The 27772-nt window shown below is 36.8% G+C and overlaps 1 protein-coding gene across 3 annotated transcripts in view; it reads left to right on the top strand.

Moving 5' to 3' along the window:
- SPAG6 (sperm associated antigen 6) overlaps positions 1 to 27772 on the top strand; it is a 65649-nt gene that overhangs the window by 3884 nt on the left and 33993 nt on the right. For 2 of the 3 annotated variants that reach the window (XM_025395571.1, XM_025395568.1), the window contains exons 3-4: positions 14358 to 14524; positions 17988 to 18171. In XM_025395571.1, the coding sequence (XP_025251356.1) occupies positions 14358 to 14524; positions 17988 to 18171 (351 nt within the window). Of the gene's footprint in view, positions 1 to 8667; positions 8794 to 10029; positions 10142 to 14357; positions 14525 to 17987; positions 18172 to 27772 lie in introns of all 3 variants that reach the window. The other variant, XM_025395569.1, reaches the window with a different exon arrangement.

The following is a 27772-nucleotide window of genomic DNA, read 5'->3' as shown; positions in this document are numbered from 1 at the left end:
ATTACCTCTTGCAGCTATTTAAAAACAAATTTTGATACTTCCCCTGTCTGAATAATTAGTAACACATGACTGTAATAGTAGAGACAATACATTGTTGCTTCTACCAAATGTAAAATTTCAGCAATTGGAAGTGTTTTGTTAGTTATAAAATATAAAAAACATGTTTTGTGGCTTATTGGAATACCAGGCCACTTTTAGTTCTGTTTAGGAGGTCTTTCGAAATACACTAATAAAAGCTCCAAGAAAATGACTTTTAAACTTAGCTGTATAAAATACACTTTTCCTGAACCAGCTATTTATATAAGTGGGGTAAAGTTTAAAATATTACTCAAAATTTCACATATTACAACCTATAATAAAACACAGCAAATCAGTAGTTATGAACATTTTCAGAAGAGTAGGAATAAATAAGTTTGTATAACACTTTACATGTGCACCTGTGTGAAACTAATTTTCAGATTGAGTCAAATTAATGGGTTCAGCATTCAAGAAAATAAGTCAAATATGTTGTTGACATAAAGTAATTTTAGATTACATGTATCTGGAGCAGGATAAAAGCTCCAGATTAACTATCTAGTGCCCCTTAATATGCTATGAGAAGGAAAAACCCTGAGTAAGCATTTATCATGTATTTAAGACATACCTTGATATGTACATGTGTTATGATCCTCTTACAAACCTGCTGTTTCAAAGGATGTTGAAACAAAAGAAAATTAACAAAGCAACTACAAAAAATTAAACCAATCATGCTATTTAAGTTTGACTTTTTTTTTTTTTTTTTGCTATAAAAGGCGTCTTAGCAGTTGTGAATGTGAACGATAATTAACTCAAAACACTAACTTCTTTTTAAAAGATAGGGATAGAGAGGTTTGTTACATATGCTTAAGTGGAAAATATGCCAGGGAACTATACACATTCTGATTTTGCATGCACCAAACAATATGTTCTAAAAACAAAAGCTTAAGTCAGAGTTTTATTCAGTGTTCCAAACCACTGTTCCTACATGGGCATTGATCTGTTTTGTTAGCTAAGCACTGGTACATAGTAGAAAGTAATAGTCAGGGTTAGGCTCTCACTGTTTCCTTAGAAAAAAAATGGACAATTAAAAAAAATCCAAGCTGTAGATGAGCCTATAAGAAAGGTGAGGCTTACAAATAGCAAATTTCGTAGGTTAAATTTTACAGATTAAAGTTTTGATATTTTCAAAAGTTTTTGAAAAGTTATTTAGGTATGCCATAATCCTACTTTACATTTGAATGAGGTTTCAGGACCTTTGCACTTCTGCCTGGAATCTTTCCCTATACTTATTTGACTAACTAATTTCTACTCAGTCTTTATGGCTCTGTTTTGGTGCTGATTCCTCAAGGAAATCTTGCCTGAACCCTCACAGTAAATTAAATCGCTCGATTTATGCTACCCTTGCTCCCAGTATTTCTGTTTTCCCTACTAACCCCACTAACCCCATTATGCTATGCATAAATTCCATGCATAGCAAAATCAAAATGATTAAATAGGATGAAGGAGGGAGTAGCTGAATGAGGAAGAAATGTTTTTTGAAGTAGTAATTGTTTTCACATCCACAGGTTGGATAATTGTTCTCTTCACAAAGTGAGTTAGGGCCCAAACTGGAACTAGAACTCATTTTTAATACTGCCTCATTTTGTGCTCTTTCTACCTTAACTTGTATGTATTAGTAAACTATTTTATGTGATTCTAGGAATTCCTAATAAACCTTGGTTTTAACTGTTGAAACAAGTGCTGTCTTTAGGTATTTGAGTACCAATGGCTGTCCAATAACTGGGAAATTTGGTGGCTTTGGAGGTCTCCTTGAGGACTATTGTGGGAGTTTGAGTGGAGGCCAGATACAGAAGGCTAACTTTAATTGATAAATTCCTGCAGGTTTGAGGGAGTGGGAGTAGTATTTAGTGTTTAAGCTGGCCTCAGAACTCCAGAGGGCCTTTAGGCTTCCTTGGGCTTCTAATTAGAATCTTATCAAACCAGGAGCTCTTTAAATGCACCCAGAGGAAAGTTTGTAATCCACCTATACTTAACATTTCTTGCTTTTTAATCATGCTTTGTGTGAAGTACTTTTTGTTCATGGGGGCAGAACTTTGGGATTTCTATTGAGTGGTTGTACTGGCCTTAGGAGAAATTCAGGGCTACATCTTGAGAAAAAATTTGGCCTTGTCTTGTAGTGGGTGGAATGGCCTGTGCGAATACAAGTCAGGCCTCCCTAATTTTCAAAGTTAAATCTTGATTTTCCCATATACTCCATGCTTTCTTTCATAAGGATGGCTCAATTTGAAATTTATTGTTTATTCAGTTTCTGTTAAAAGTCTTGCTGAAAACAAGTGATACATGTGTGCGCGCGCGTGTGTGTGTCTAAATGAAATGATCTCTATTCACTTTTCTAAATATTCTGTGTTCTATACCTGTGTCAAGTTAGAATCACTATTAAAGTATATTCATAGGCTAGATTATATTAGTTTCCCATATAAATGTCTTTGTAGACTTAGTTTAATAATATATCCCCCTTTTTTTAAAAAAATTGAGGGATTATTTTAAGAAATAGATGCTTAGATTTTCCAGTAGCTGCTATAAATCTGTGAAGACATTGTCTATCTTGTTAAATTTGTAATATGAAGATATAATTATATATTCAACAAATATTTATGTTTTTGAGATGGAGTTTCACTCTTGTCACCCAGGCTGGAATGCAATGGTGCGATCTCTGCTCACTGCAACCTCCACCTCCCGGGTTCAAGTGATTCTCCTGCCTCAGCCTTCCTAGTAGCTTGGATTACAGGCATGTGCCACCACACCCGGCTAATTTTTGTATTTTTAGTAGAGATGGGGTTTCACCAGGCTGGTCTTGAACTCCTGACCTCAGGTGATCTGCCCGCCTGGGCCTCCCAAAGTGCTGGGATTGCAGGCGTGAGCCACCACACCCGGCAACAAAATATTTATTAAGTATTACATGGTATAGGTATAATATATAATATATAGGTGCTAGATATGAAATCTCAGGAAAAATGTTCCTGCTTATTTTTATTTCACAAAATGTTTTCCTTTTTACTTTTGCTGTCAGGAAACAGTGCTCTGTTCAGAACTCAGTTACAGCAGCTATCTTTAACCTACATTTCTGATAAAATATCAGTTCTCCTCCCTACTACATAGGGGAGATGGTACTGTGTACGTACCTTTGTATACATATATTAATATTTTGGAGTAAACTATTTCAAATATTTTAGAGTAGTGAAGTGTGAGTAAAATAAAACATTAATTCTATCTAAAGATAGATTTTTCAAACTGATTGCTTTCCATACATTTTCTCTTGACATGTTACCCATGAAAACTCTTGGAGCAGATAATCCTGTTAGTACTGTCCTGTTTATTCTCTGTGCTGCCCCATTCCTGATTTCAGTCTTCTGCAAACAGATGGATGTAATTAGGTATTTACTGTAAAAGAGAAAACACATTAGTAAAAGAAGACAGTACTAATTCAACATTGGCAGCTTTCTAAAAAGACTTTCAAATTAAAATAGAGTTTTGTCTACATGGTATGGGGTGATTTTAGGTGAGGAAACAGTTTGAATGATCCACTTGAGTTCCTTAAAGCTTTATGAATTTATGTTAATAGTGCTATGTACGTACCTGACTTCTTGTATCTAAAAAGAAAATAACTGTGAACACAATATTACCGATTTTGCTTTTATTTTAACTAAAATTTACCAGAAAAGAGAGAAAATTGCACATTAATTTTCACAGCTGGTTTATTCATTATTCAATTAACATTTATTGAGTGTACAAGTGCCAGATGGATGTTTAGATGCTGACCCTGCAAAAATAGGAGGCATAGTACCTGTGCTTAAGTGGCTTATTTGCTAATGGAGAGACATATAAATAGATTATTGTTTATTCGAAGGGCACCTTACTCAAGATTTGGGAATGAGGGATATCGTTCAAGGGAGACATCTAGGAGGAGGTATATAATCACACAGATACTGTGCTGAATTTCCTGGGAGTTAGCCAGATGAAATGGCATTCAGGTAGAGGGACCATTATGTGTAAAGGCACGAAGACAAGAGAAAAGGTTGTGCCGATGGAGAAGGCCGATGTTTAGTATGACTGGAGCTCAGGATAATAGGGCAAGGAGAGGAGAGTCAGTCATGGTTGGAGAAGAAACAAGCCTAATTATGAAGGGCCTCATATGAAGTTTAGATTTCTCCTGAAATTGATGGAAAGCCATTGAAGTGTTTTAATTGGGAGAATCATGGGATCCACTTTGTGTTTTAGAAAGGCAATTTTAGCACTGTTTTGGAGAGTAGATAGGAGGGGGTTAAATCAGGATCAGGAGAGTGGGTGCTCATTTTTGCTATAGCAGTCATGTTGGATAAGACATATTAAAGAGGTAACATCTGCAGGACTCGGTGACTCAGGAGTAGGGGTTGGGGCAGGTAAGGTGAGAGATTACTTCAAGATGACTCCTGGACTTCTGGTTGCTTGGACACATTAGCACCATTCATCTGTAGAGAAAGGATGCAAAGAGCAGAGAGAAATGGTGATTTTACTCTTCAGTGGTTGAAGCGTGTCTGGGATATCCATGCGTCAGTGACTATGGTGATGTACAGTGCTAGAGCTCAGGAGAGAGATAGCTGGAAAGAAAGATTTGGATATGTGGAACTAACATGTTCATTTGAAAAGTATAGTAAAAGCCCATTTTATATTTCCTCATGTAATTGTAAATATGTTAAGTTCCAGTCATTTTATCTAGAGTATAATGCAAATCCAACTTTGCATAGCTTTCATGTTCTAAATCTCACTCAGTTGAGAATCTCACAGACAGATAGTGATGGCTGGGACCTAATCAAGAGACAGCTGGCCAGGCGCGGTGGCTCACACCTGTAATCCCAGCATTTTGGGAGGCCAAGGTGAGTGGATCACCTGAGGTTAGGAGTTCGAGACCAGCCTGGCCACCGTGGTAAAACCCCATCTCTACTAAAAATACAAAAATTAGCCAGATGTGGTTGGCGCGTATAATCCCAGCTACTCGGGAGGCTGAGGCTCCTGGGAGGCGGAGGTTGTAGTGAGTTGAGATCGTGCCACTGCACTCCAGCCTGGGTGACAGAGTAAGACTCCATCTCGAAAAAAAGGAAAAGAGTCAGACAGTTGCACTGAAAAAATGAATTAAATTTTGGTTTCATACAGTACCAATGGAAGACAGTTATGATTAATGCTAATGGTAGAAATAATATGAATTCAACAGACTATACCCTTTGGTATACGTTCCAAACCTGGCTCATAGGCCAGTTTTTCTTGGCAAATGGGCTGTAATAGACAGCAGGGAGGAGAAACGGGAGAGCATAGACTCGAGCCATGAAGAGCATCTACCTCACTGGATTGTAATGTGGGTTACATGGGTTACTATTTGTAAATTTCTTAGAGAGGTACCTGGTACATGGGAAATGCTATATAAGTGTTTGCTAAATAAGTGAATGAATTTATGATGTGCTGGTCCCCATCCCATCTTCCTCTCAGCCTTTCCCACTCAAAATGATATATCAGGTATGGTAGTCCTTTCCTCACAAACAACTGAATCAACACTGAATCACCAAACAAAACTTGGAAGATACTATAGCTAATGAGAATAAATTTCAAAGGAGAAAATAGATGATTCTTGCTCATAATAGTTTCTTGAATTATTTACTATTACAATTGAATTCTATGTAAAAAGGCCATACTTTTTGTGATTCACTCTGACACTTCAAATAAATTACAGGACTTTTTGTGTGTTATAAGGGATAATGCCCTAAATCACAATTGACTTTATATCTGAAGAAGTATTTCAAGAAAACAAGGCAAATAGATATGTGATACCAAAATCTGTGATTTCTTAATCAAATGCAGGAACAATGGCCAGAGGTAGATAATCAATAAAGGCTGGAAGAAACCAAATCAAGGCCTGAAAATTCTTATTCTAAAAACAGGCAGGGGAGGAACACAAATAATTTTAAGTAAAAAATGACCAGTGAAGGAAATGAGATCATGTTATACAATTCATCAGTGTTGTGAAACTTGGTTCAGTAAAAATTGTCATATAAATATCATAATTTGTTATAGAAATATTTTAAAATGTATTAGAGTAAGGTTGGTAAGTATAATTAGACTTACACTGTAACAGGAGAATATGTAATGGTTGTAGTAGTAAAACCAAAGTGGATGATGGTTTCTAGGTCCATTACCACAAGTGTTGGGCTAGCTGTATATTGAGAACAAATTACAAATTACCTATGCTAGGTCACTTGAAGAATAGAAAAGAAGTTTAAAACATAAGCTCTGGCCTAGAGAGGTTTATTATTTTACTCGGGATATAAGACATTTATTCACACAAACTGGAGAACCATATAACATGCTGTGTCAAGGATGGCTGCTGTGCTGTGCTTTGCACAACTTCAGGGGTTCCATTTATATCAATCTATGTGAATGGCATTCCTTGGATTTGTGCAGTGCACATCCTGCACAGCTATACATGGTGGACCTGGAATTATTCAAAGTTTTCATTTTTATTAATTTCCCTGAGAGTAAGTGGGGCAAACAGTAAAGCTCCCCAGTGACTTTCCATTCCCCTTAAAATAAAATCAGAAAATCTTAGTTGGGCCTACAGCCAAATTTGATCTGACCCCAAGTAAACTTCCTAGCTGCCTCACTCCTCCCATTTTATGTTTCAAGCCAGTATGAATTTATTGAGGCTTCTTCAACAGTGGGGAACAACCGTACATCCTTTGACCAAAGCAGAAACTTGGAAATACCACTGATTCCTTTCCAATAATCAGTTTGTCTTCTGAATATCTCCTTAGACCTTTCACTTTCACCTTTCCTTTTGCCATTACCGTTCTCCAGGCTATCTTCATATCTGGCTCGGTAGCTATGATAGTTTCCTAAGTGGTCTTCCCTGCCTCTCATCTTGTCCCTTGTCATCCTTTTTCCCCACTGTAATCAGAGTGATCCTTCTTTACAAACTGTGATTTTGATCCTGTTACTGCACTGACATCAATGTTCAGATAAAGTTCAAAATACTTAAAATAGTTTATTGGATACTTCAGGACTTTTGTCTCTATTTATCTCTTAGCCTTCTTTCTCCAGCTTCCTGTCTCCCTTCTTGCACTATAGTCACACTGCATTCTCAGTTTTGTCAACATATCAAACTGTTTTTGCTCTTTGTTTATATAGTTCCTTCTGGGTGCGATACTCTTCGATCCTTCCTCTCTCCATCCCCTCCAAGTTTTTCAGCAGGGAGGTAAAGTCTGCCTGAGAGCCTTCAGATCTCATCTTCAGTGTCATTACCCCTGTGTTGCTTTCCCATGGGGAATTATTTCTTAAGTTATTATTTACTGTTACAATTGAATTCTATGTAAAAAGGCCATACTTTTTGTGATTCATTCTGACACTTTAAATAAATTACAGGACTTTTTGTGTATTATAAGGGATAACACCCTAAATCACAATTGACTTTATGTCTGAAGAAGTATTTCAAGAAAACAAGGCAAATAGATATGTGATACCAAAATCTGTGATTTCTTAATCAAATGCAGGAACAATGGCCAGAGGTATATAATCAATAAAGGCTGGAAGAAACCAAATCAACCAGTTCAAGAATTCCCCAGGGGCCATTGAACTTTTAATAGTTTTTCATTACAATGGATGGTATTAATTAATGAGTCATTCACTAATAATAAAATTATGTTGATGAAAATATAGTAAATTTAGGGAACTGATTTCTTTAGCATTTTTATTTATCAAGCACTTGATGGTGTTTATTTTGTTCTAATCTTCCTAGCACCTTAGAAATTTTTTTTTTTTTTTTTGAGACGGAGTCTTGCTCTGTCACCCAGGCGGGAGTGCAGTGGCTGGATCTCAGCTCACTGCAAGCTCTGCCTCCCGGGTTCACGCCATTCTCCTGCCTCAGCCTCCAGAGTAGCTGGGACTACAGGCGCCCGCCACCTCGCCTGGCTAGTTTTTTGTATTTTTTAGTAGAGATGGGGTTTCACTGTGTTAGCCAGGATGGTCTCGATCTCCTGACCTCGTGATCCACCCGTCTCGGCCTCCCAAAGTGCTGGGATTACAGGCTTGAGCCACTGCGCCCGGCCTAGAAATTTTATCTAATTCTTACAATAACTGTGTGAGTAGTCCTAGAATTTGAGGGAACTGAGGCACAGAGATGTTAAGTAGTCTTGCCAAGGTCCCTCAGCTAAGAAGTGGCAGAGTCCAGATTTAAACCTAATTAGTTTTCCTCTAGATTAATGCTTTTAACCACCTTACTCTGTTGTCTCTCAACATGGGCAGTCATGTAAGCTTCCTTCTGTTTGTAAAGCATGAAGTTTCTATTATATTCTTTCTTATTGGACCCCAGAAAGAATGCCTGAGTCAGATGGTAATATTGACAGTGAAAGGTGAATCCTTTACTGTGTAATTGGTTAATTTTGTGCAAAAATCACTTGTAAAACTTGAATGAACTGTAGTAGCAGTTTCATAGTAAGTGGTTGCATAGAATGTAGCTTTAGATTAAAATGAAGCATATTATTGGAATTTGAATTTTTAAAGCTTTGTAAAATTTATAGTAACAAATATCTAACATATTTTATAACTTTATGATTGGTTTTTTTTGAGATGGAGTCTCATTCACTCTGTCACCCAGGTTGGAGTGCAGTGGCACCGTCTCTGCCCACTGCAACCTCCACCTCCCCGGTTCAAGTGATTCTCCTGCCTCAGCCTCCCGAAGTGCTGGGATTAAAGGTATGAGCCACAGCACCCAGCTGGGTATGGAATTTCTGTTAGGGATAATGAAAAAGTTCTGGACATGGATAGTGGTGGTGGTTGCACAACACTGTAAATGTACTCAATGCCACTTAATTGTACACTTAAAATGGTTTAATTGATAAATTTTGTTATGTATATTTTGCCACGATAAAAAAAAATTAACAAAGCAGGTTAGAGGTAACCAGGGCAACAAGATAACTTTACTATGATATAAGTGGACTGAAGGCCCAGTTTGCAGATACTGTTTGTTTTATTTTTCATTTAACTTTTATTTTGAGTTCAGGGGTACATGTGCAGATTTGTTACATAGGTAAACTTGTTGGGGGCAATACTTGTTTTTAAAGGAACAAAGTTGCAATGTTAAATGTCTTTGTAAAACAGCAGACTGAGTTAATATGTATATAAATTATATGCTTGAAATATAAGAATGAATGAGGTGTTTTTTGTCATTGGAAAAACTTGACATTTTCTTCCTGATGATTTCTATATGTCACTGGTATGCAAAATAAAATAATTTGGCCTGCATTGTGTTATAACAAATTAAATGAAAAAGTTGTGATTGTTTTGAGGGTATTTTATAATCTCCTTCACTAGACTATTGGTTTCTTGACAGTAGGTGTCAAGAAACCTTAAGTCATATATTATTCCTATTGCTTGCTGCATGGTTAGCCCTGATATCTTTTTTGAATGAATGACTGTGGACAGGATCAGTGTGACTATTTGTTTGTTTGTTTGTTTTTGAGTGGCTTCTTGTTTTTGTTGTTTTCATAACTGGATTGCAATGTGGGAATTAAAAGCAGTGTTTTCAGGCCAGGTATGGTGGCTCACACCTGTAATCCCAATACTTTGGGAGTCCAGGAGTTCAAGACCAGCCAGGGCAACATGGCAAAACCATGTCTCAAACAAAACAAAACAAAGCAAAACAAAACAAAAACAAAAGTAGTGTTTTCAGTATAGCACTAGAATAAGAAAAATAGACAAGAACTCAAAGCTATAAATTATGTATATAGGAGCATTGTAAAGATTTATCTTTAAGTTAAATTTCAAAAATATTTTCACATACTTTCATCAGTTTTCATAGAGCAGACAATTGTTTTTATAGATAATTGAGTTTAATATGTGAATTGTTATTTTTAGTATTGAATATAATATTACATAGTATATGTTGAGTCCTTCAGCTGAACCCCAGTGATGTCATTTGCTCCATACTAGAGGCCTTGTTTATCAGATATTGTGGCAACTATTCAGACTACTTTAATTTGTGAACTGTAAATTTCCATGCATTCACTCACCATGGATTTCTGGCTACCTAATGGACAGGCAGGTAAGAAAAATTTCTTTTTATCTTCCTTCCTTCCTTCCTTCCTTCCTTCCTTCCTTCCTTCCTTCCTTCCTTCCTTCCTTCCTTCCTTCCTTCCTTCCCCTCTCCCTCCCTCCCTCCCTCCCTCCCTCCTTCCTTCCTTCCTTCCTTCCATTGTCACCATTTTTTTTGCAGTTTCCTTGAATATTTATCTGTATTTTTAAGAGGAACTTGTAGTTAGAATAACAAAGTCTCCATGTTTAATATGTGTAAGAGGTAAAAACATGTCTCTTTAGAGGAAGAGAAGCATATGGGGACTGATAATTATGAAACACTAAGAGGCAATTTAAGGACTAGAAATTTGGGATACTATTTTTGAGAATTTATTTTCTTCTCCAATAAAAATGACCTTATTGAAGGTCATTTGTTGAATAAGGTTATTCCAACAGATATTTCAAATGGACACTTTAGCTTTTATTTACATAAATTTGTAGATTTAAAATTTTTTCAGAATTCTCACTGTGCTACTGTCTAAACTAAACAATATAGGAAAATTATAATAGAGCAGAAACATTTCACATATAAGCCTAACTTTGACATTGGATATAGAAATAGAAGGAAGAGAATTATAAGTCATTTTATTGGCCTTATATTAATATTTAATGAGCCAGATGCAATATAAACATGGAGAAAATATATAATAAAGAGAATTCCAGCCAGGTGTGGGGGCTCAGGCCTGTAATCCCAGCACTTTGGGAGGCCAAGGTGGGTAAATCACTTGAGCTCAGGAGTTTTGAGACTAGCTTGGCCAACATGGGGAAGCCCCGTCTCTACTAAAAATACAAAAATTGGCTGGGCATGGTGGTGCATCCCTGTAATCTCAGCTACTTAAAAGGCTGAGGCAGAAGAATCACTGGAACCTGGGAGGCAGAGATTGCAGTGGGCCAAGATGGTACCAGCCTGGGTGACAGAGTAAGTGAGACTCCATCTCAAAAGAAAAAACAAATACTCCCTTGGGTATATGGAATAGTTAATACCTTTTTGAGAGGGCAAAATATTTTACTTCCTAATTATAAACTAAAATGTTTTAAAATTGGGAGATTTGTGGTAGATTAAATACTATAACAAACACTTATAATTAAGTATTAGAATGCCAGGTAAATTCATTCATTCTTAAATCCTTAATATGTGTTCACAGTTCTTTAGATTTAATTCAAAATATAATTCAATATGAAAAATTTCAAAAGATGATAAACCACTGCCTTTACATAAACATATCAAGTGGGCAAATATATATATATATCCCCAAAAACAAAATAAAAAGCCCAGAATAATCAGGAAAAAATAACATGAAACTTAATTGTGATTCTTTAAAGCTATTCTAAGCATACTTTTTTTTTTTACCTCATTCATGCATTTATTATGAAACTTTAAATATATGTTAACAAATTTAGATTTTCTTTTTTAGAGTATTGACTTATTTTAATTATAATAGTGCATATTTTTTATAAAAAATATGAAGTAAGGCCAGGCACAGTGGCTCATGCCTGTAATTCCAGCACTGTGGGAGGCCAAGATGGGAGGTTCTCTTGAGCCCAGGAGTTTGAGACCAACCTGGGCAACATGGTGAGACCTCCATCTCTACAAAAAATAAAAAAAATTAGCCAGGTATGGTGCACTCAGTTATTTGTAAGGCTGAATGGGAGGACTGCTTGAACCTGAGAGGTTGAGGCTGCAGTGAGCCATGATTGCACCACTGCACTACAGCCTAGGCAGCAGAGCAAAGCTATGATTCAAAAAAAAACAAAAAACCAAAAAAACAAAAAATGAAAACGTGTAATGCTCGATGATAATGACAACACAATGTCAGGCCAAACCCTGTGCCCAATTCAAAAATGGTCACAGGGCTTGGCCTGACATTTCTTCAAAGAAGATGTACAAATGGCCAATGAGCAGATAAGATGCTCAACATTATCAGTGCTATGGAAATGCAAATCAAAATCACAGTGAGACACTACCTCATCCACATTCGGATGGTTGTTATTTATTTATTTATTTATTTTTTTGAGATGGAGCCTAGCTCTGTCACCCAGGCTGGAGTGCAGTGGCACGATCTCGGCTTACTGCAAGCTCCACCTCCTGGGTTCACGCCATTCTCCTGCCTCAGCCTCTCGAGTAGCTGGGACTGCAGGCGCCCGCCACCATGCCCGGCTAATTATTTTTGTATTTTTAGTAGAGACGGGGTTTCACTGTGTTAGCCAGTATGGTCTCGATCTCCTGACCTCGTGATCCGCCTGCCTCGGCCTCCCAAAGTGCTGGGATTACAGGCGTGAGCCACCGCGCCCAGTCCGCTGTTATTTTTTTTTTTAATGGAAAATTACAAGTGCTGGTGAGGATGTAGAGAAATTGGAACCTTGGTACTTTACTGATGGGAATGTAAAGTGGCTGAGCTGCTGTGGAAAACAGTTTGGCAGTTAGTGGTGATGGTCACACATTGTGGGTGTACTTAACTCCACTGAACTGTAAACTTAAAAATGGTTAAAATGGTAATTTTTGTTTTATTTGTATTTTACCCAGTAAAAAACCAACAACAACAATGAATCAAGTAATAAAGCAAACTACAAAGAGATGGACAATTGTTTTAAATCCACCTTTCCTGAAATAACCTATGTTATAACATTGAGTAGTCATGCTAATACCTTGTTCTGTGCTGTAAACTTTTGTTGTGAGATATTTCAGAAATTATCTCTAGCAAACAGTATAGATAATAATATATAAGCAACACCCATGAACACTGGATTTGTTGAACATGAGCTATGACCCAAGTGTGGGCAGGGGGCTCTGTGTGCTTGCAGTGCTAACCAGCCTTCGTGGTATTCACACCTGCAAAGGTGATAGAAGATGATCTAACCTAGTCAACTTAGGCACAAAACTAATGACTAAGTAAAATTGGAAACTAGGAAAATCCATAGGTCACATCATTAAATGTGTCTGTGATAAGCATCACTGCTCTCTGCTTACGTTATTTGCTAGTACTCTTTTATTTTAGTCTAATCCTAAGTGTTACTATAATGGCTTCTCAGCCTTTGGCTAAGATCAAGTGTTTAGATGTTACTGTAAAAGTTTTCTTTTTGTTCTATTTCAAATGTTTCTGCATATAATACTATAAAAGAATACTGGTAATATTTGCTTTTGTGTATAACTGGGATACATTTTTAAAGAAAAGATTTAATGATATCTAATTGACTAGACTGGTGTAAATTAAAGTGTAGAAAGTCAACGGGTACTTTGTTATAGTTTGAATTCTGTCATTACCTTTCTTGTAATCTTAGACTAAAACAGCATCATTAAAACAGAAATAACAGTTTACTCTTTTGCAGATTTTACAGTAAGGCAAAGTTAATAGAGCTGGAATATCCAGTATAATGGCCACAATACAAATACTATTGGTATCTCTCTTCCCACCTCCTCAGTTTTCAATATGTGTTATTTAACAATTATCAATGAAAAATGTATGAAGTACATAACCTTGCTTCACCATTCATTAGTTGTGTGACAACCTTTCTTAGCTTCCATTTTCTCATCTGTAAAATAGACATAATAGTAGGGCCTGCTTCATAGTTTTGTTATAAAAGTTAAATGAATTATTATAGAAAAAAGTCCTTAGAACAGTGCTTATATATAATAAGTGCTTGATAAATATAAGCTACTTTTACTTTGTTGCTGTTGTGGTGATGATGATGATATACCTACTATGCATTCAACCCTTGGATGAATATGATGAGCACTAGTAATATGCTTCCTCATCTCCAAGACATTTATTTGGAGGTAATATGCAGGTGAGGCCTTGAAATGAGCCTTGAAAGATAAGATTTGCAAAGTCTGGGGGGAGCCCTATCTTTTTTGTGCTAGACATCATAACATAGTCTACAACCTTTCTCTGCATGCCTCATGATAACCCTATCAGGTAATATAGACAGGACTTGCTGAATCAGGGATTGTTACCTAAATCCAAAGTCTTTCTTATTTCCATGCTGTACTGCATGTTTAATAATTATAGCTTGTATTATTCTGTGTCTTGGCCAGTTAGGTACTTCTAAATTTCCATTAGTTTTTAGTGAATAGTTTTGTTTTTACTAATTTTTTCCCTTTATTTTTACTGTCTGCATATATGCTGAATTGTATTTTTGCTTTTTAATTTTAATTTTTCTGATTTCTATTCTTTCATAATTTAACTCAGGTGTAATATCTTTGCTGAGAACTCTTCTTCTGGATGTGGTCCCAACAATTCAACAGACTGCTGCTTTGGCTCTTGGGAGATTGGCCAATTATAATGATGACCTAGCAGAAGCTGTTGTGAAGTGCGACGTTCTTCCACAGCTTGTTTATTCATTGGCAGAACAGAATGTAAGAATTTTAAAAAACTAGTTATATGTTTTTTGTTTTAGATCTTTAAAAATGTGACAGTTTGGATACAGTTGCAAGCCTGTAGGCATCAGAATTATTAGGGGGTTAACAAAATCTCCAATTCTCTGAGCTGCATGTAATCGTATTTTTAGGGTATTTTGCTTTGGTGCCAATAACCACCATTTATCTATTATTGATAATATAAAGAGAAAACAGATTTTTTAGGGGGGAATTATACATAAAGCAGTATTTCTATATATGGTAGTTTTAAACAATGCTATCGGATCTGTCTTAGGGAAGTATGTAGACCCTAGGCAAATAGTTGATCTCAGCAATCCTTATATGCTGGTGAAACCAAGTTAAGGGAAATAGTGAGAGACAGCCTTGAGGCAAGGGCTAGAGAAGCAACCAAAAAGAGGAAGAGAATAAGTATGTGTAATGGAAGGTTTGAGAAATCTTTTTTTACCAAGTTGTAGGCATGTCAACTCTGTTAAGCACTACCTAAAAGTGCCCCATTTTTCCCCCTCCTATCTGGTACCACTTTCTATTTCTATGCAGTGCCAGCTATTTGGTTTCCACAGTAGTTAAGGACCACTTGTAGGTAGGTTTTGGACTGTTCATTCTATTCTGTTAGTTTATCATAACCTAGGAATAGAGCTTTCTTGACATATCTTTGGGATTAAATTCATATTTGTGTAACAAAAAGACAAGCCAATTGAAAAATAGGCAAAGGAATTAAATAGACATTTCTCCGAAGAATATGTACAAACTAATGCTCCACAGCATTAGTCATTAAGAAATGCAAATCAAAACCACAATGAGGTATCACTTCATACCTTCTAGGGTGGCCATAATAAAAAATAAAAAGAAAATAACAAGTGTTGGTGAAGACATGGAGAAATTGGAACTTTCATACATTGCTGGTAGGAATGTAAAATGGGGGCAACCACTGTGAAAACACTTTGGCAGGTCCACAGTCAGTGAAACATTTTTACCACGTGGCTCAGCAATTCTATTCCTAGTTATATATCCAAAAGAATTGAAAACAGATGCTTCAGTAAAGCCTGCACACAAATGTTCATAGCAGCAGCATCCACAATAGCCAAAAGGTGAAAGCAACCTAAATCGATCAACAGATGAATGGGTAAACAAAATGTTGTGTATCCATATGATGGATTATTAGTCACAAAAGGAATAAAGTACTGATAAATGCTATACCACGGATGACCCATAAAAACATTATGCTAAGTGCAAGAAGCCAGACACAAAAGGCCACAGATTGTATGGTTCCATTTATATGAACTATCCAGAATATGCAAATCCATAGAGACAGAAGCAGATTAGTGGTTGCCAGGGGCTGGAAGGAGAAGGGAATGGGAAGTGACTGCTTTATTTGTAAGAAGTTTCTTGTCGGGGTGATGATAATAGTCTAGAACTAGACAGTGGTGATGGTTGCACAACATTGTGAATGCACTAAATGCCACTAACTTGTATACTTTAAAATGGTTAAAATGGTAAATTTTATGTTATGTGTATTTTGCCAGAATAAAAATAAATCCTAATGGTGCAGAAATTTGCCTTATGTTTATAGATCAGAGCGTCACTTAACTAATGCCTGTTATAGCTCTACAAGGAGTCACAGAAATTTTATTTTTCTTGTGGGTATTCCTTCTTTCATCAAATACTGTTGGACTTTCTTCCTCTTGGACTCTTAGCTCTTTCTTTTGAGAGCAGAGTCTGTATTCTGGTATCCCACGTAGAAGATTTTCAGTAGAAGTTTTCTAAGTTGAATGAATGTTAATTAGTTGTAGAGAGACAAAACACTAGAGCAGAAAAGTGAGGAGGCAGTGAAAACACGAAGCCTTTGCACCAGCTTCTGTCTCCCTCACCTTCCAGCCTTTAAGTCATTTCTCACAGGAGATTTAATCTCTTCTTTATGAAGTACAAAGTCCTGTGGTTTTGCTTTTTTTTTTTTTTTTTTTTTGGCCTTTCTTTTGATGAGGAATGGAAGAGAAGAGTGTTAGGAATTTGGGGGAAGTGAAAATTAGGAGAAAGAGGGAATGAGATCAGAAAGTGTGAGTTATAGGCACTGTAATTAATAGTGACTATTGATACCCATAAATGGTCTGTAAATTTGATAATTCTGCACTATAAAAAGTCAAATTAGCTAAAGTAAAGTAATGAAAATAAATGTATCACCATTTTTTCCCCCACATTTGTAAGAAAATAATCTATGGAAACCTACTTCAAAGCTCTACAGTAATATTTAGAGTAAATTAGTAGAAATTTGGTTACTTATATAATTTAAGAAACTAAAGAAAATATGTCAAATCAAAAACATCAGTACTAACATAGCATGTTTCTTATATTAGCAACATATACTGATTTTTAAGGTATACTATGTTTAAGATATACTTGATGTATTTTTTTCTCCTGTAATTTTCATTGTGTCAATATTATAGTCTAAGTGAATAGAATGCTTTCAAAACAGGTGCTGTAGTCAACTAGTCACTTTTTAGTAGTCACTGTGAAGAAATAGAAACTTAGAATGTGAAATAGGGGATTAAGTGGGTTTTATTAATAACAGAAAGAGGAGACCATTACTGTGTCATTATGCTAAGCATAAAACCATAGTGAGTGTCACAGCCACATATTTCCTATATATTTAATTTTTTTAGTGATGTGAAGAGAAACATGTTAGTCTTGTGTTTTAGTTTTATTTACTCATTCCTTAGTCAGACACAATGTATCTATAGGAAATATAAATATGAAGCAGTATTTAAAATTTACAAAATGGTAAGTAATTTGCTTTTATCTTAAAAAAAAAAAAGTATTTCTAGAGAAAATAACTTATATCCCATTGTTTGGCTGATTTATTTGCCAGGAAAAGTTTTAAAATATGTCATTAATGTTTTGCCTTTATGTTTATTTGATGATTGTAAGCACATTTTGGGACATGGTTGTTACTCAGAATAATTGGGGACACCAGAAAGATTAGTTGAGGTCATGAAAGGCCTACCATGCTTAAAGACTGAGGGCAAGTAAAGGAAATGAATTGGTCAGTTGACAGTGAGCTTAGTTGCACTTGCTAACAATCTAAGAGTTCCCAAGGGTCAAACAATACATTTTGGTGTAATGCAGATACATAAAATCTCATTATTTTATGAATTTGTGGAAAGTATGTTTATAATTTTATACAATTTCCAAATGCATGCTTCAGGATAAAACATTTGAAATACAATGTTAAACATACCTTGTTTTCAGTTTAGTTACTGAACAGAAGCAATGAGGGCACATCAAATAATCAAAATTATTTTGCAGGATGTTTTTCATCTTTTATATTCAAAAGCTGTTGAGCTTTATTTACATTAATGTTATTTTTTATGTTAGTTTTGGTCTATTTTAGATTTTGGTTTTCTAAGTACTCAATTCATTTTGAGTTTTGTCTATTTGACCCTTGTAGTGCTTCTACAAGAAAGCAGCTGCCTTTGTGTTACGAGCGGTTGGTAAACATTCTCCCCAGCTAGCTCAGGCGATAGTTGATTGTGGAGCACTGGATACACTGGTCATATGCTTGGAAGATTTTGACCCTGGAGTCAAGGAGGCTGCAGCCTGGGCACTTAGATATATTGCAAGACATAATGCAGGTAATTTAAAATATGCACAAACATATTTTAAAATAGGATTATTACAATTCAGATTTATTAGGTAAATCCAGTTTTGCTTAGTAAAACATAGATGGGGTTTTAATGATGTTTCTGTATGTGATGAGAAGTACATTTTGAATGATGGCCAAGTTGTTTGGATCATATATTCACAAACAAACAGAAAAACCCTATATATTTCAGTCTTTATCTTACAGAAGGGAAATTTGAAGAGGTGGAGAAAAGGAGAGAGGGGTGGCAGGGGATGGGAGAGTGGGCTTGAGTCTCAAAGGCCTTGGTAAATTGGTTCAGTTATTAGGTTGGTGCAAAAGTGTTTTTGCCATTAATGGCAAAATCCCCAATTACTTTTCCACCAACCTAATAAAAAATTATTTTAGTTAGTCACCCTCTTGGGGTCATTTGGTCTTCCTGCCCATTCATGATAGGGAGTTCCAAACCAACCAGGAGACGTATCACGAGTGAGTGATGTTGAGGAGATATGGACATAACTTTCTGGAAAATATTGGTATTCAACTCATACTGGGCAGGAAGAAGAGAAGGAGCATGTTCTCCTATAAACTGACAGCTCAGTGGGGTCATCAAGAAGGGACCTGGGCCTCTTGTGAGAGGATTGTGTCGATGCACCCAATTGGTAAAAAGTACATGAGGAACATAATTTTCCCCATCACTTTACAGAAGTTGCTTATGAACAAATAACGTAAGACGAAAATACAGTTTTAAAATAAACATATGTAAAAATGATCAACTTTGCTAGTAATCAACAAATTGTATATAAAAACATCAATTAAGATCTTTTAACCTGTTATATGAGTGGGGGGTGGTGGCAGAAGAGTAAAGCAGCAATATAGCCAGGTGATTAAGAGCACCGTGGCATTAGACAGGGTCTGAGTTTAGTTTGGATACTACCATTTAGTTGCTGTGTGACCTTGGACATGGCTTATAAACTTTCTGAGCCTTAGCTTCCTCATCTGCGGAAGAGGATGACTAATAGTGGTTACATTGGAGATTTGTTGTGAGGATGATGATGTGATACATGTAAAGCACTTAGATCAGTGCTTGGCATATGGAAATACTCAGTACATGTAACATATTAGTATTAATACTGAAGGTTAGAGTGGACAATATGACATGTGTGCACATTGGTGGAGGAACTACAAATTGTATAAACTGGTGGAGAGCAGTTTGACAAAACTATTAAAGTTGTGAAATAGATCATGGCTACCCTAAAGAAGCCTGCTTTGAGAATTCATCCTAAGGAAAGAATTCCACAGGGTAGAAAAGCTATATTCATGAAAATGTTATTATAGCATGATTTGTAAACACCTCAAATATTTGACAGAAATTTAGTGGATAAATTATGGAACTTAATGAAATCTCAGGCAACAAATTTAAAAGGTAATTATGAACCTACATGGTAACATGGAAAAGTGATTATAACGTTAAAAAAGATATAAAATTGTGTATTACAATTATAATAATGTAAAAATAAGTTTTTTTGTGGATATAATTACAAAAAAATCGTGTTTGTTTTCCTAAGGTGGTAAAATTAAGGAATTTTTTTCTTCATGTTCCAGATTTTCAGTGTGTGTCTATGTCTAAAATATTAGCTGCTGTGTATTGAGTAATTAGTATATGCCTGGCTCTGTGCTGTGTGCTTCAGACTCATTATCTCATTTTGATTGCAGTTACCCTTGGGTAGGTATTACTCTCCCTGTTAAATGGAGAAATAAAGTGGACTTTAGAAAGGATATCCAAAATTATATTAATGATGGAACTGGAATTTGAGTCTGTCTGACTCCAAAGCCTATGTTAACTACTATACCATACAGCTTCACTAAATACTTCCTGAAACAGTATTGAAGAAAAACTTCAAAATAGAAACAGGAAGAGGCTCTCCTATGGTTATATTTAATTTGGTTCTTAAAATGGTGACATTATTACAGACAAAATAGAAATAAAACAGTATAAAGGCAAGTTGAAAAAGACAACTGTTGTCATGCTTAGAATTATTCAGAATTAAATTACAAATTATTATTTTCTTAAATCTAGATTTTGATTTTCCAAATATGTTTACCTTAAGACTATTGTTTAGTACATGTTGATTGTGAAAACTACAGCAGGGTTTTAAATCAAAAACTAGTTATCATGGGAAACTACAAGAGTATATTTAGTAAGTTTTTTTTATGCCAGAGGGACACATTAGAGATTGTAACATGAGTGTTGGAAAAGAGCTTTGAGGGACAACTGTATAGATACTCTCTGAAGCAGGTGCCCCATAGATAACATTTCCACCCCTTCATTTTGTTGAGTCTGGGGCAAAATGATTATAGTTCATAAACAGGATCTGTCTTAGGGGTCCCATTCCAAATTCGTGCTATATTCTGGCTCCCACATGGAATTTCCACTGTAATTTAAATATTTCACAGTAGTTAGGGGCCTGGGACCCAGAAGCTCCCAGAAGACATTATTGCATAGATTTCTCAGAAGGAAAGGGAATTGTTACCTAGTAAATAATAAAAGTCATCACTCACATCCATATCAATGAAAATGGAGGATTTACCTCCAAATAACCTGATTTTTTTTTTTTTTTTTTTTTTGAGACAGAGTCTTGCTCTGTCACCCAGGCTGCAGTGCAGTGGTGCGATCTCAGCTTACTGCAACCTCCGTCTCCCAGGTGCAAGGGATTCTCCTGCTTCAGCTTCCTGAGTAGCTGGGATTACAGGGGCACCCCACCATGCCCAGCTAATTTTTGTATTTTTAGTAGAGACGGGGTTTCACCATGTTGGTCAGGCTGGTCTCGAACTCCTGACCTGATAATCTGCCTGCCTTGGCCTCCTAAAGTGCTGGATTACAGGCATGAGCCACCATGTCTGGCTTTTGTTTTGTTTGTTTTTTGAAAATAACCTAATTTCTTTATGATTTCCTAAAAGCAAAATATATTGAGATTAATGAATATTAGTGGAAAACCGTTTGTTAGACAGTTTAAGAAATATAAACCTTAAATTGAGATGCAAAAGAAGTAATGTGTACCTTTAAAGGCAATAGAAGGAAAAAGTTCTGTGTATAGGAAACACAATTAAAATAATTATAGAGAGAAGCCAATGGGCATTACCTGACTTTTCCTTATTTGAAAAATACAACTTCTAAAACTTATTTCTATGTATAGATTTTGAAGCATTTTACAGATAAACAAAGGGAACTTCGGGCTGACAACCAGAATGGTGGGTTTTTTTTTCCCAACTGTGTACAAATCATATCATTACATTTTATGATTGAATCACCAGTTATTGAATACACATGGCAATGTTTACCTCTGACTTTGCAGATAAATAAGTGATTTCTTTCTAGTTTTTCCTGCTCCTTAGTGACAGCTGAGGTAAAATTCTTCTCAGATTGGCTTTCTCTTTTCTTACTTTTTGTAACCCTTTCCCACTCTGCAGAATTCTTCTTTTGTTTCCTCATTCACACAACTTTTTTTAGTCTATTGTTATAATTCTTCTCTTTTATTATTAGCTATTGTTGTTAATCTCTTACCATGCCCACTTTATAAATTAAACTTTAAAAAGTTTGTATAAGTGTAAGGGGCACAAGTGCAGTTTTGTAAATAGATATATTGTATAGTTATTCTATTAACAAATTTATTTATTCAACCAATATGAAATCTGTCACTGTTTCCAAGGAATAGTCTTGCTTTTGGAAAGGGTGCCTCGAGAGCCTGTGCCAGCTGGAAGCGTGATAGGCAAGGAAGGAGGGATGGTGGGATTCCCCAGCCACTGGGCTTCCTCAGCTGATGGCTCATCTGCTGGAGGTGGGTGAGGGAATCTGCTGCAGGAGGTCCCAGGCCTTCCTCCCCTGGTCCCCAGCAGCCTCCCTCAGGCATTGTGACTGAAGTCCTGCGGCTCTGTGGAGAGTGCTTCCAATGAATGGCCTTCTGTGGAGACAGGGGCCACAATGAGAGCACTTGGGACTGAGGTGAGAGCAGCAGCCTGGCTGCAAGTGTGCGGAAGTGTTTTGTGTGAATGGTCTTCCACATTTGGGCTCAAAAATGATTTTAAATGTTTATTTTGGGAGCTTTAGCTAAAAAAAAAAAAAAAAAAAAAAAAAAAGTGTTTCTTTTTGGTAAACTTTGGCTTATCTCAAGCCTGGCAAAGAGGAATACATTTGATTAGACATTCTACAACTTTTAAATTATTGATATGATTGTCATGTAGATGATGAGACTGAAGTAGAGAGGTTAAAGGATTTATTCTGGTCACACAGCAGTTTATGCTGGAACTGCTTGGCAACTGCTCAGCACTTTCAGAGATTCTTGCATTTTATACTGTGAGGGAGGAAAGTGTACAAGATCTCATCATTCTTTTTTGGCTCCTTGTAATATCTGAAAGTCTTGCCAGATACCTCTGTTTCTAATCTCTGTTGGCTGCTTTCCACCTGGTTGACTCTTCCTTCTCTTGTGGACCTGATTTCTGTCCAGCTCTGTGGCAGTTGAGAGATGAACTTGCTGCGCCAGAGATGAGCAGTGCTTGCAGGGGCTGGCTGATGTGGACATGACGGAAACATTGAGTCGATTGTATCCTCTTTACTAGATAGATAATGTAAGCAAGGTCTCAAGATGAGCTGGCAGCCCGATTGTTTTCTATCTTATATCAATGATTAAATGATAAAATGAAAAGTTTAAAATTCAGAATTTTTGTGAATATTCTTCTCATGCCACCCATGTACAAATATCAATAGCTTAAATGTGCGGAACAGGCTTAGGAAACAGTAATTAATTAAAAAATCTCACCTACTTATTTACGGTGAGAACACAAAATCTAGTCTTAGCAATTTTCAAAGTAATTAACTTTTAAAAAACTCAAATATTCGTGACAAATATCAGAGATAACAGCTAAGGACTTTGGTTTTTCTTAGAGGGAGAATGGATGGGGAGAAGGGACTGGAGCCTGGTCATTAAAAATTGTTTTAAAGGCCTGCAGACAGCCGTCTTTACTGACGCCTATAGATTTCGGTTGGTTCCAGTAACATATTTTGCTGCTTTATCTTTCTTTTTATATCTTTTTTTTTCTATTGTGGGGGTTGAGGAACACAAACCTAGAGGCAGATGAGGTATGTGGGATAACATATATTATATATTTCATTTATTTTTATCCTAACACTTATTTTCACAAATATATTTGTATTTTTTTAGGTGCTAGTGAAAAAGGTATAAAGTGAAAATAAATATCCCTCTATGTTCTTTGGGCATAGAGAACAAATGTGCTAAACAAAAGAACATTTTAATTAATTATAACCTTGTTTTACTTGGTAGTTACCTAATTGGTTGGTTATTTTTAGGGTTCAGTTTGTGTGGTGCTGGTAAAAAAGTTGTGATTCTCTTGTATTTTTGTTTCTTGTAATTTTTTTTTTTTTTTTTTTTTTTTTGAGATGGAGTCTTGCTCTGTCGCCCAGGCTGGAGTGCAGTGGCATGATCTCGGCTCACTGCAAGCTCCACCTCCTGGGTTCACACCATTCTCCTGCCTCAGCCTCCCGAGTAGCTGGGACTAGAGGTGCCCGCCACCACGCCCGGCTAATTTTTTGTATNTTGAGATGGAGTCTTGCTCTGTCGCCCAGGCTGGAGTGCAGTGGCATGATCTCGGCTCACTGCAAGCTCCACCTCCTGGGTTCACACCATTCTCCTGCCTCAGCCTCCCGAGTAGCTGGGACTAGAGGTGCCCACCACCACGCCCGGCTAATTTTTTGTATTTTCAGTAGAGACGGGGTTTCACCGTTAGCCAGGATGGTCTTGATCTCCTGACCTCGTGATCCGCCCGCCTCGGCCTCCTGAAGTGCTGGGATTACAGGCTTGAGCCATGTGCCTGGCCCCTCTTGTAATATTTTTAGTTGGGAACTCTTGGCTAATAAAATCTTCTAATTTTTTTTTAACTTAGAATCTGGAGCAACAAAATGTAATATATAAGCTCAGATTCCTAAGTTACTTATGCCTCTAACTTTTTATATGAGGCTAGCAATCCATTTATTTAACAGTGTCATCATCATGGTAATCATCAAAATGTACTTGAGGCATTTATGTCTGTGTTCCCATATCTTTCCAACTGTATAAAGTAAAATAAATTGACTAAGACCTCATGTGTGGGACTTTATAATCTAAGGCAGAAAAATTAATACAGATGAGCATGAAGGTCATCTAGACAAACATTGACACAAGGTACAATACTATATTAAAAAGCATATATAATGCATTGGGTGACTATACATTAGAGTAAATGAAAGATGAATTATAACTGGGCACAGTGGCACGTGCCTGTAATCCTAGTACTTTGGGAGGCTGAGATGGGAGGATCACTTGAGCCCAGGAATTCAAGACCAGTCTGTGAAACATAGTGAAACCCTGTCTGTAAAAATAAAATAAAAAGAATTCACCAGATGTTGTGGTGTGCACCTGTGGTCTCAACTATTTGGGAGGCTGAAGTGGGAGGATCACTTGAGCCCAGGAGGTTGAGGCTGCAGTGAGCTATGATTGTGCCACTGAACTCCAACCTGGGCAACAGAGCGAGACCCTGTCTCAAAAAAAAAAAAAAAAAAAGATGAATTACGAGTTACATTTTTTGTACAATGGCAAAAAGAGGAATCTTTACTTTCTCAAGAACTTTGTTACATCCAGATAACAACTGAACAGTCCTTGGCTTAGAAATACAGGAGGAAGTGATACATGCAGTAGTAAGAGGAAGGAAAGTGCTTTGTCCTACAAAATACCTCCTCTACCTGATAACACCTACAATTCTTGTAGTTTAAATCTTTGTTTTTGGCTTTATGCAAATACCTGTGGGAGAAATGTCAAGTCTATGTGTGCTGAGTGGATAAAGAGAAGGATATTTTGTATACTGGTGGTTTGGAAATAAACCAAGTTTGAACAATGCACCATGACATGTTTCTCTATTGTTTCTTAAACTTAGTTTGTTTTCCAGTCACTGGCCTGTAAATCTGCCTAATACATTTTTGATATTGGGGGGAGAAACCCACTTTTATTTACATTTGAATTTCTAGAAATACATGAAGCAAAATGTACTTGATTGAAATTTGAAAGTATTCCAGTTGAGCGTTTTACAAACGTCTACAAGAGAGTTTGCTATTAGAAGCTCAGGACTTGGTTAGCATAAGAATTGTACCTTGAGATAAGACATGTTCATCATCTTATTTTCCCATAGATTTTTAAATCCACAGTCTACAGGAAAATAGGAGCTGTATTTTCATCATGTTAGCTGACTGATTTTGCACAGTTAATTTTTGGAGCTTGGTTTGCTCTTATCAGGGTTTTAGATGAATGAACCAGTTTGCTCTAAAAGTGTGGAATAAGTTAATTGCCTCAAAGGATTTTCTTTTTTCTTTTTTTTTGAGACGGAGTTTTGCTCTTGTTGCCCAGGCTGGAGTGCAATGGCGCCATCTCAGCAACTTCCGCCCCCCTGGGTTCAAGCGATTCTCCTGCCTCAGCCTCCCGAGTAGCTGGGATTACAGGCGCCCACCACTACGCCTGGCTAATTTTTGCATTTTTAGTAGAGACGGGTTTTCACCATGTTGGCCAGGCTCGTCTTGAACTCCTGACATTGTGATCTGCCCTCCTCGGCCTCCCAAAGTCCTGGGATTATAGGTGTGAGCCACCATGCCCCGCCACCTCAGAGGATTTTCAAAGATAGAACCTCTAGCGTTTTTGGTGTCACTGTGCTATAACTAGCCATAGACCATTTCTCTAGATCCCCTTTGATCCCACACTACAGTGTTAGCAGTATGGTAGCCTCTATTCACCTGGGACTTTTGCACACTTGAACTGAGGCTAGTGCACATTAAGGAGCTACATTTTTTATTTTATTGCCATTTAATTAATGTAAAATTAAAAATTGATACTCAACTTATTTAAAAATTTGTAGGTATAATTGGAGCAACTTGGATATGTGAATCTACCTTTTCAACTGTAAACTTTTTGAAATCTAAATACTTACTGAGCATTTCTGATGAAAATGTAGTGGCTGAATTGAGAAATGCTGTAAGTGCAACATACACCCTAGATTCCAAGGCTTAGTGTGAAAAAATGTAAAATATCTCACTAAATGTTTAAAACATTGATTGCATGTTGAAATTATATTTCAGATATATTGTGTTAAAGTATATTAAAATTATTTTCACCTATTTCTTTTTACCTTTAAAGTGTGGCTAATTTCGAGTTTTAAATTATGTTATGTGGATAACATTTCTATTGGATAGCACATGAAATTATTGTGTCTATGCTTTGTAGATACTTGTTAAAAGGCAATGTGCTGATAATCCTGTGGTCTTAAAAAGACGTGTGTTATCTTTGTTTATACATACATGTATACAAACATACATGTATACAAGTATACATACATGCATGTGTGACTGTAGTAGCCAGCCTCCCAGATCATATGTCCTGGTTTTCAGACCCTTGTTCAGACTTCTCCTGCATTATACCAGGGCTGGTCTGTGTGACCAGCAGAAGTCATGGTATGTCACTTCCTGAGAGCAGGTTATAAAAGATACGAGGCCAGGCACAGTGGCTTATGCCTATAGTCCCAGCACTTTGAGAGGCCAAAGTGGGAGGATTGCCTAAGGCTGGGAGTTTGAGACCAGCCTGGGCAACATAGCGAGATCTCATCTCCAAAAAAAAAACAAAAAACAAAAAACAAAAAACAAAAAAATTAACTGAGTATAGTGGTGTGCAGCTACTTGAGAGGGTCACTTGAGCCCAGGTGAGGAGGGTCACTTGAGCCCAGGAGTTTCCGGCTGCAGTGAGCTATGATGGTGCCACTGCACTCTGTCCTGAGTGAGATCCTGCCTCTGGATAAAAAAAAGAAAAAAAAAAAAATCAGTGCTTCTGTCTTGGGCACTGTATCTTTCTTGGGCCACTTACTCTAGGGGAAGCTGGCTACCATGTTACGTGGACACTTAGGCAGCCTATGGAAAGGTCCACATGGTGAAGAACTGAGGTTTCCAGCAGCCAGCAAGGAACGGAGGCTTCCCAGCAATGATGGGATTGAGCTGGAAGCAGATCCTCCCCAAGGTGGGCCTTCAGGTGACTGCCCCAGCTGACAATTGGACAGCAACTTTGTGATTCTGAGCCACAACCACCTAGCTAAGCTGCTCCTGAGTTCCTGACCCACAGAAACTCTGAAATAATAAGTGATGTTGTTTTAAGCTGCTCAGTTTGGGGTTGTGTGTTACATGACAATAGATAACTAATATGTAATCTGAATGCAAAAAAGGTTCATTATACTATATAATAGCAAACAACCAAACCAAACCAAACCAAAAATTAATTAAATGTCCTCAAGTGGGAAACTGGTTAAGTAAATGATGGCATATTTGCTCAGTGGGATATTAGGTAGCTGTTAAAAATGTTGGGTTAGCTGAATCCTCAGGAATAAAAGTAGCCAGTGGAAACCCATGAGGGTGTGAGAACCACTCAGGGGAGTCACATCAAGCACTGCTGACCAGGGACTACATTTATAAAAACATGACATCAACATATTACCCTCCCAATGTTTTATTTTTATTTCCTCTTTCTGTTTTCTCT

Source organism: Theropithecus gelada, chromosome 9, assembly GCF_003255815.1.
Source record: "Theropithecus gelada isolate Dixy chromosome 9, Tgel_1.0, whole genome shotgun sequence".
NCBI lineage: Eukaryota > Metazoa > Chordata > Mammalia > Primates > Cercopithecidae > Theropithecus > Theropithecus gelada.
The sequence above is the reverse complement of the archived record's forward strand: the minus strand, read 5'-3'. Positions and strand labels throughout refer to the sequence as shown.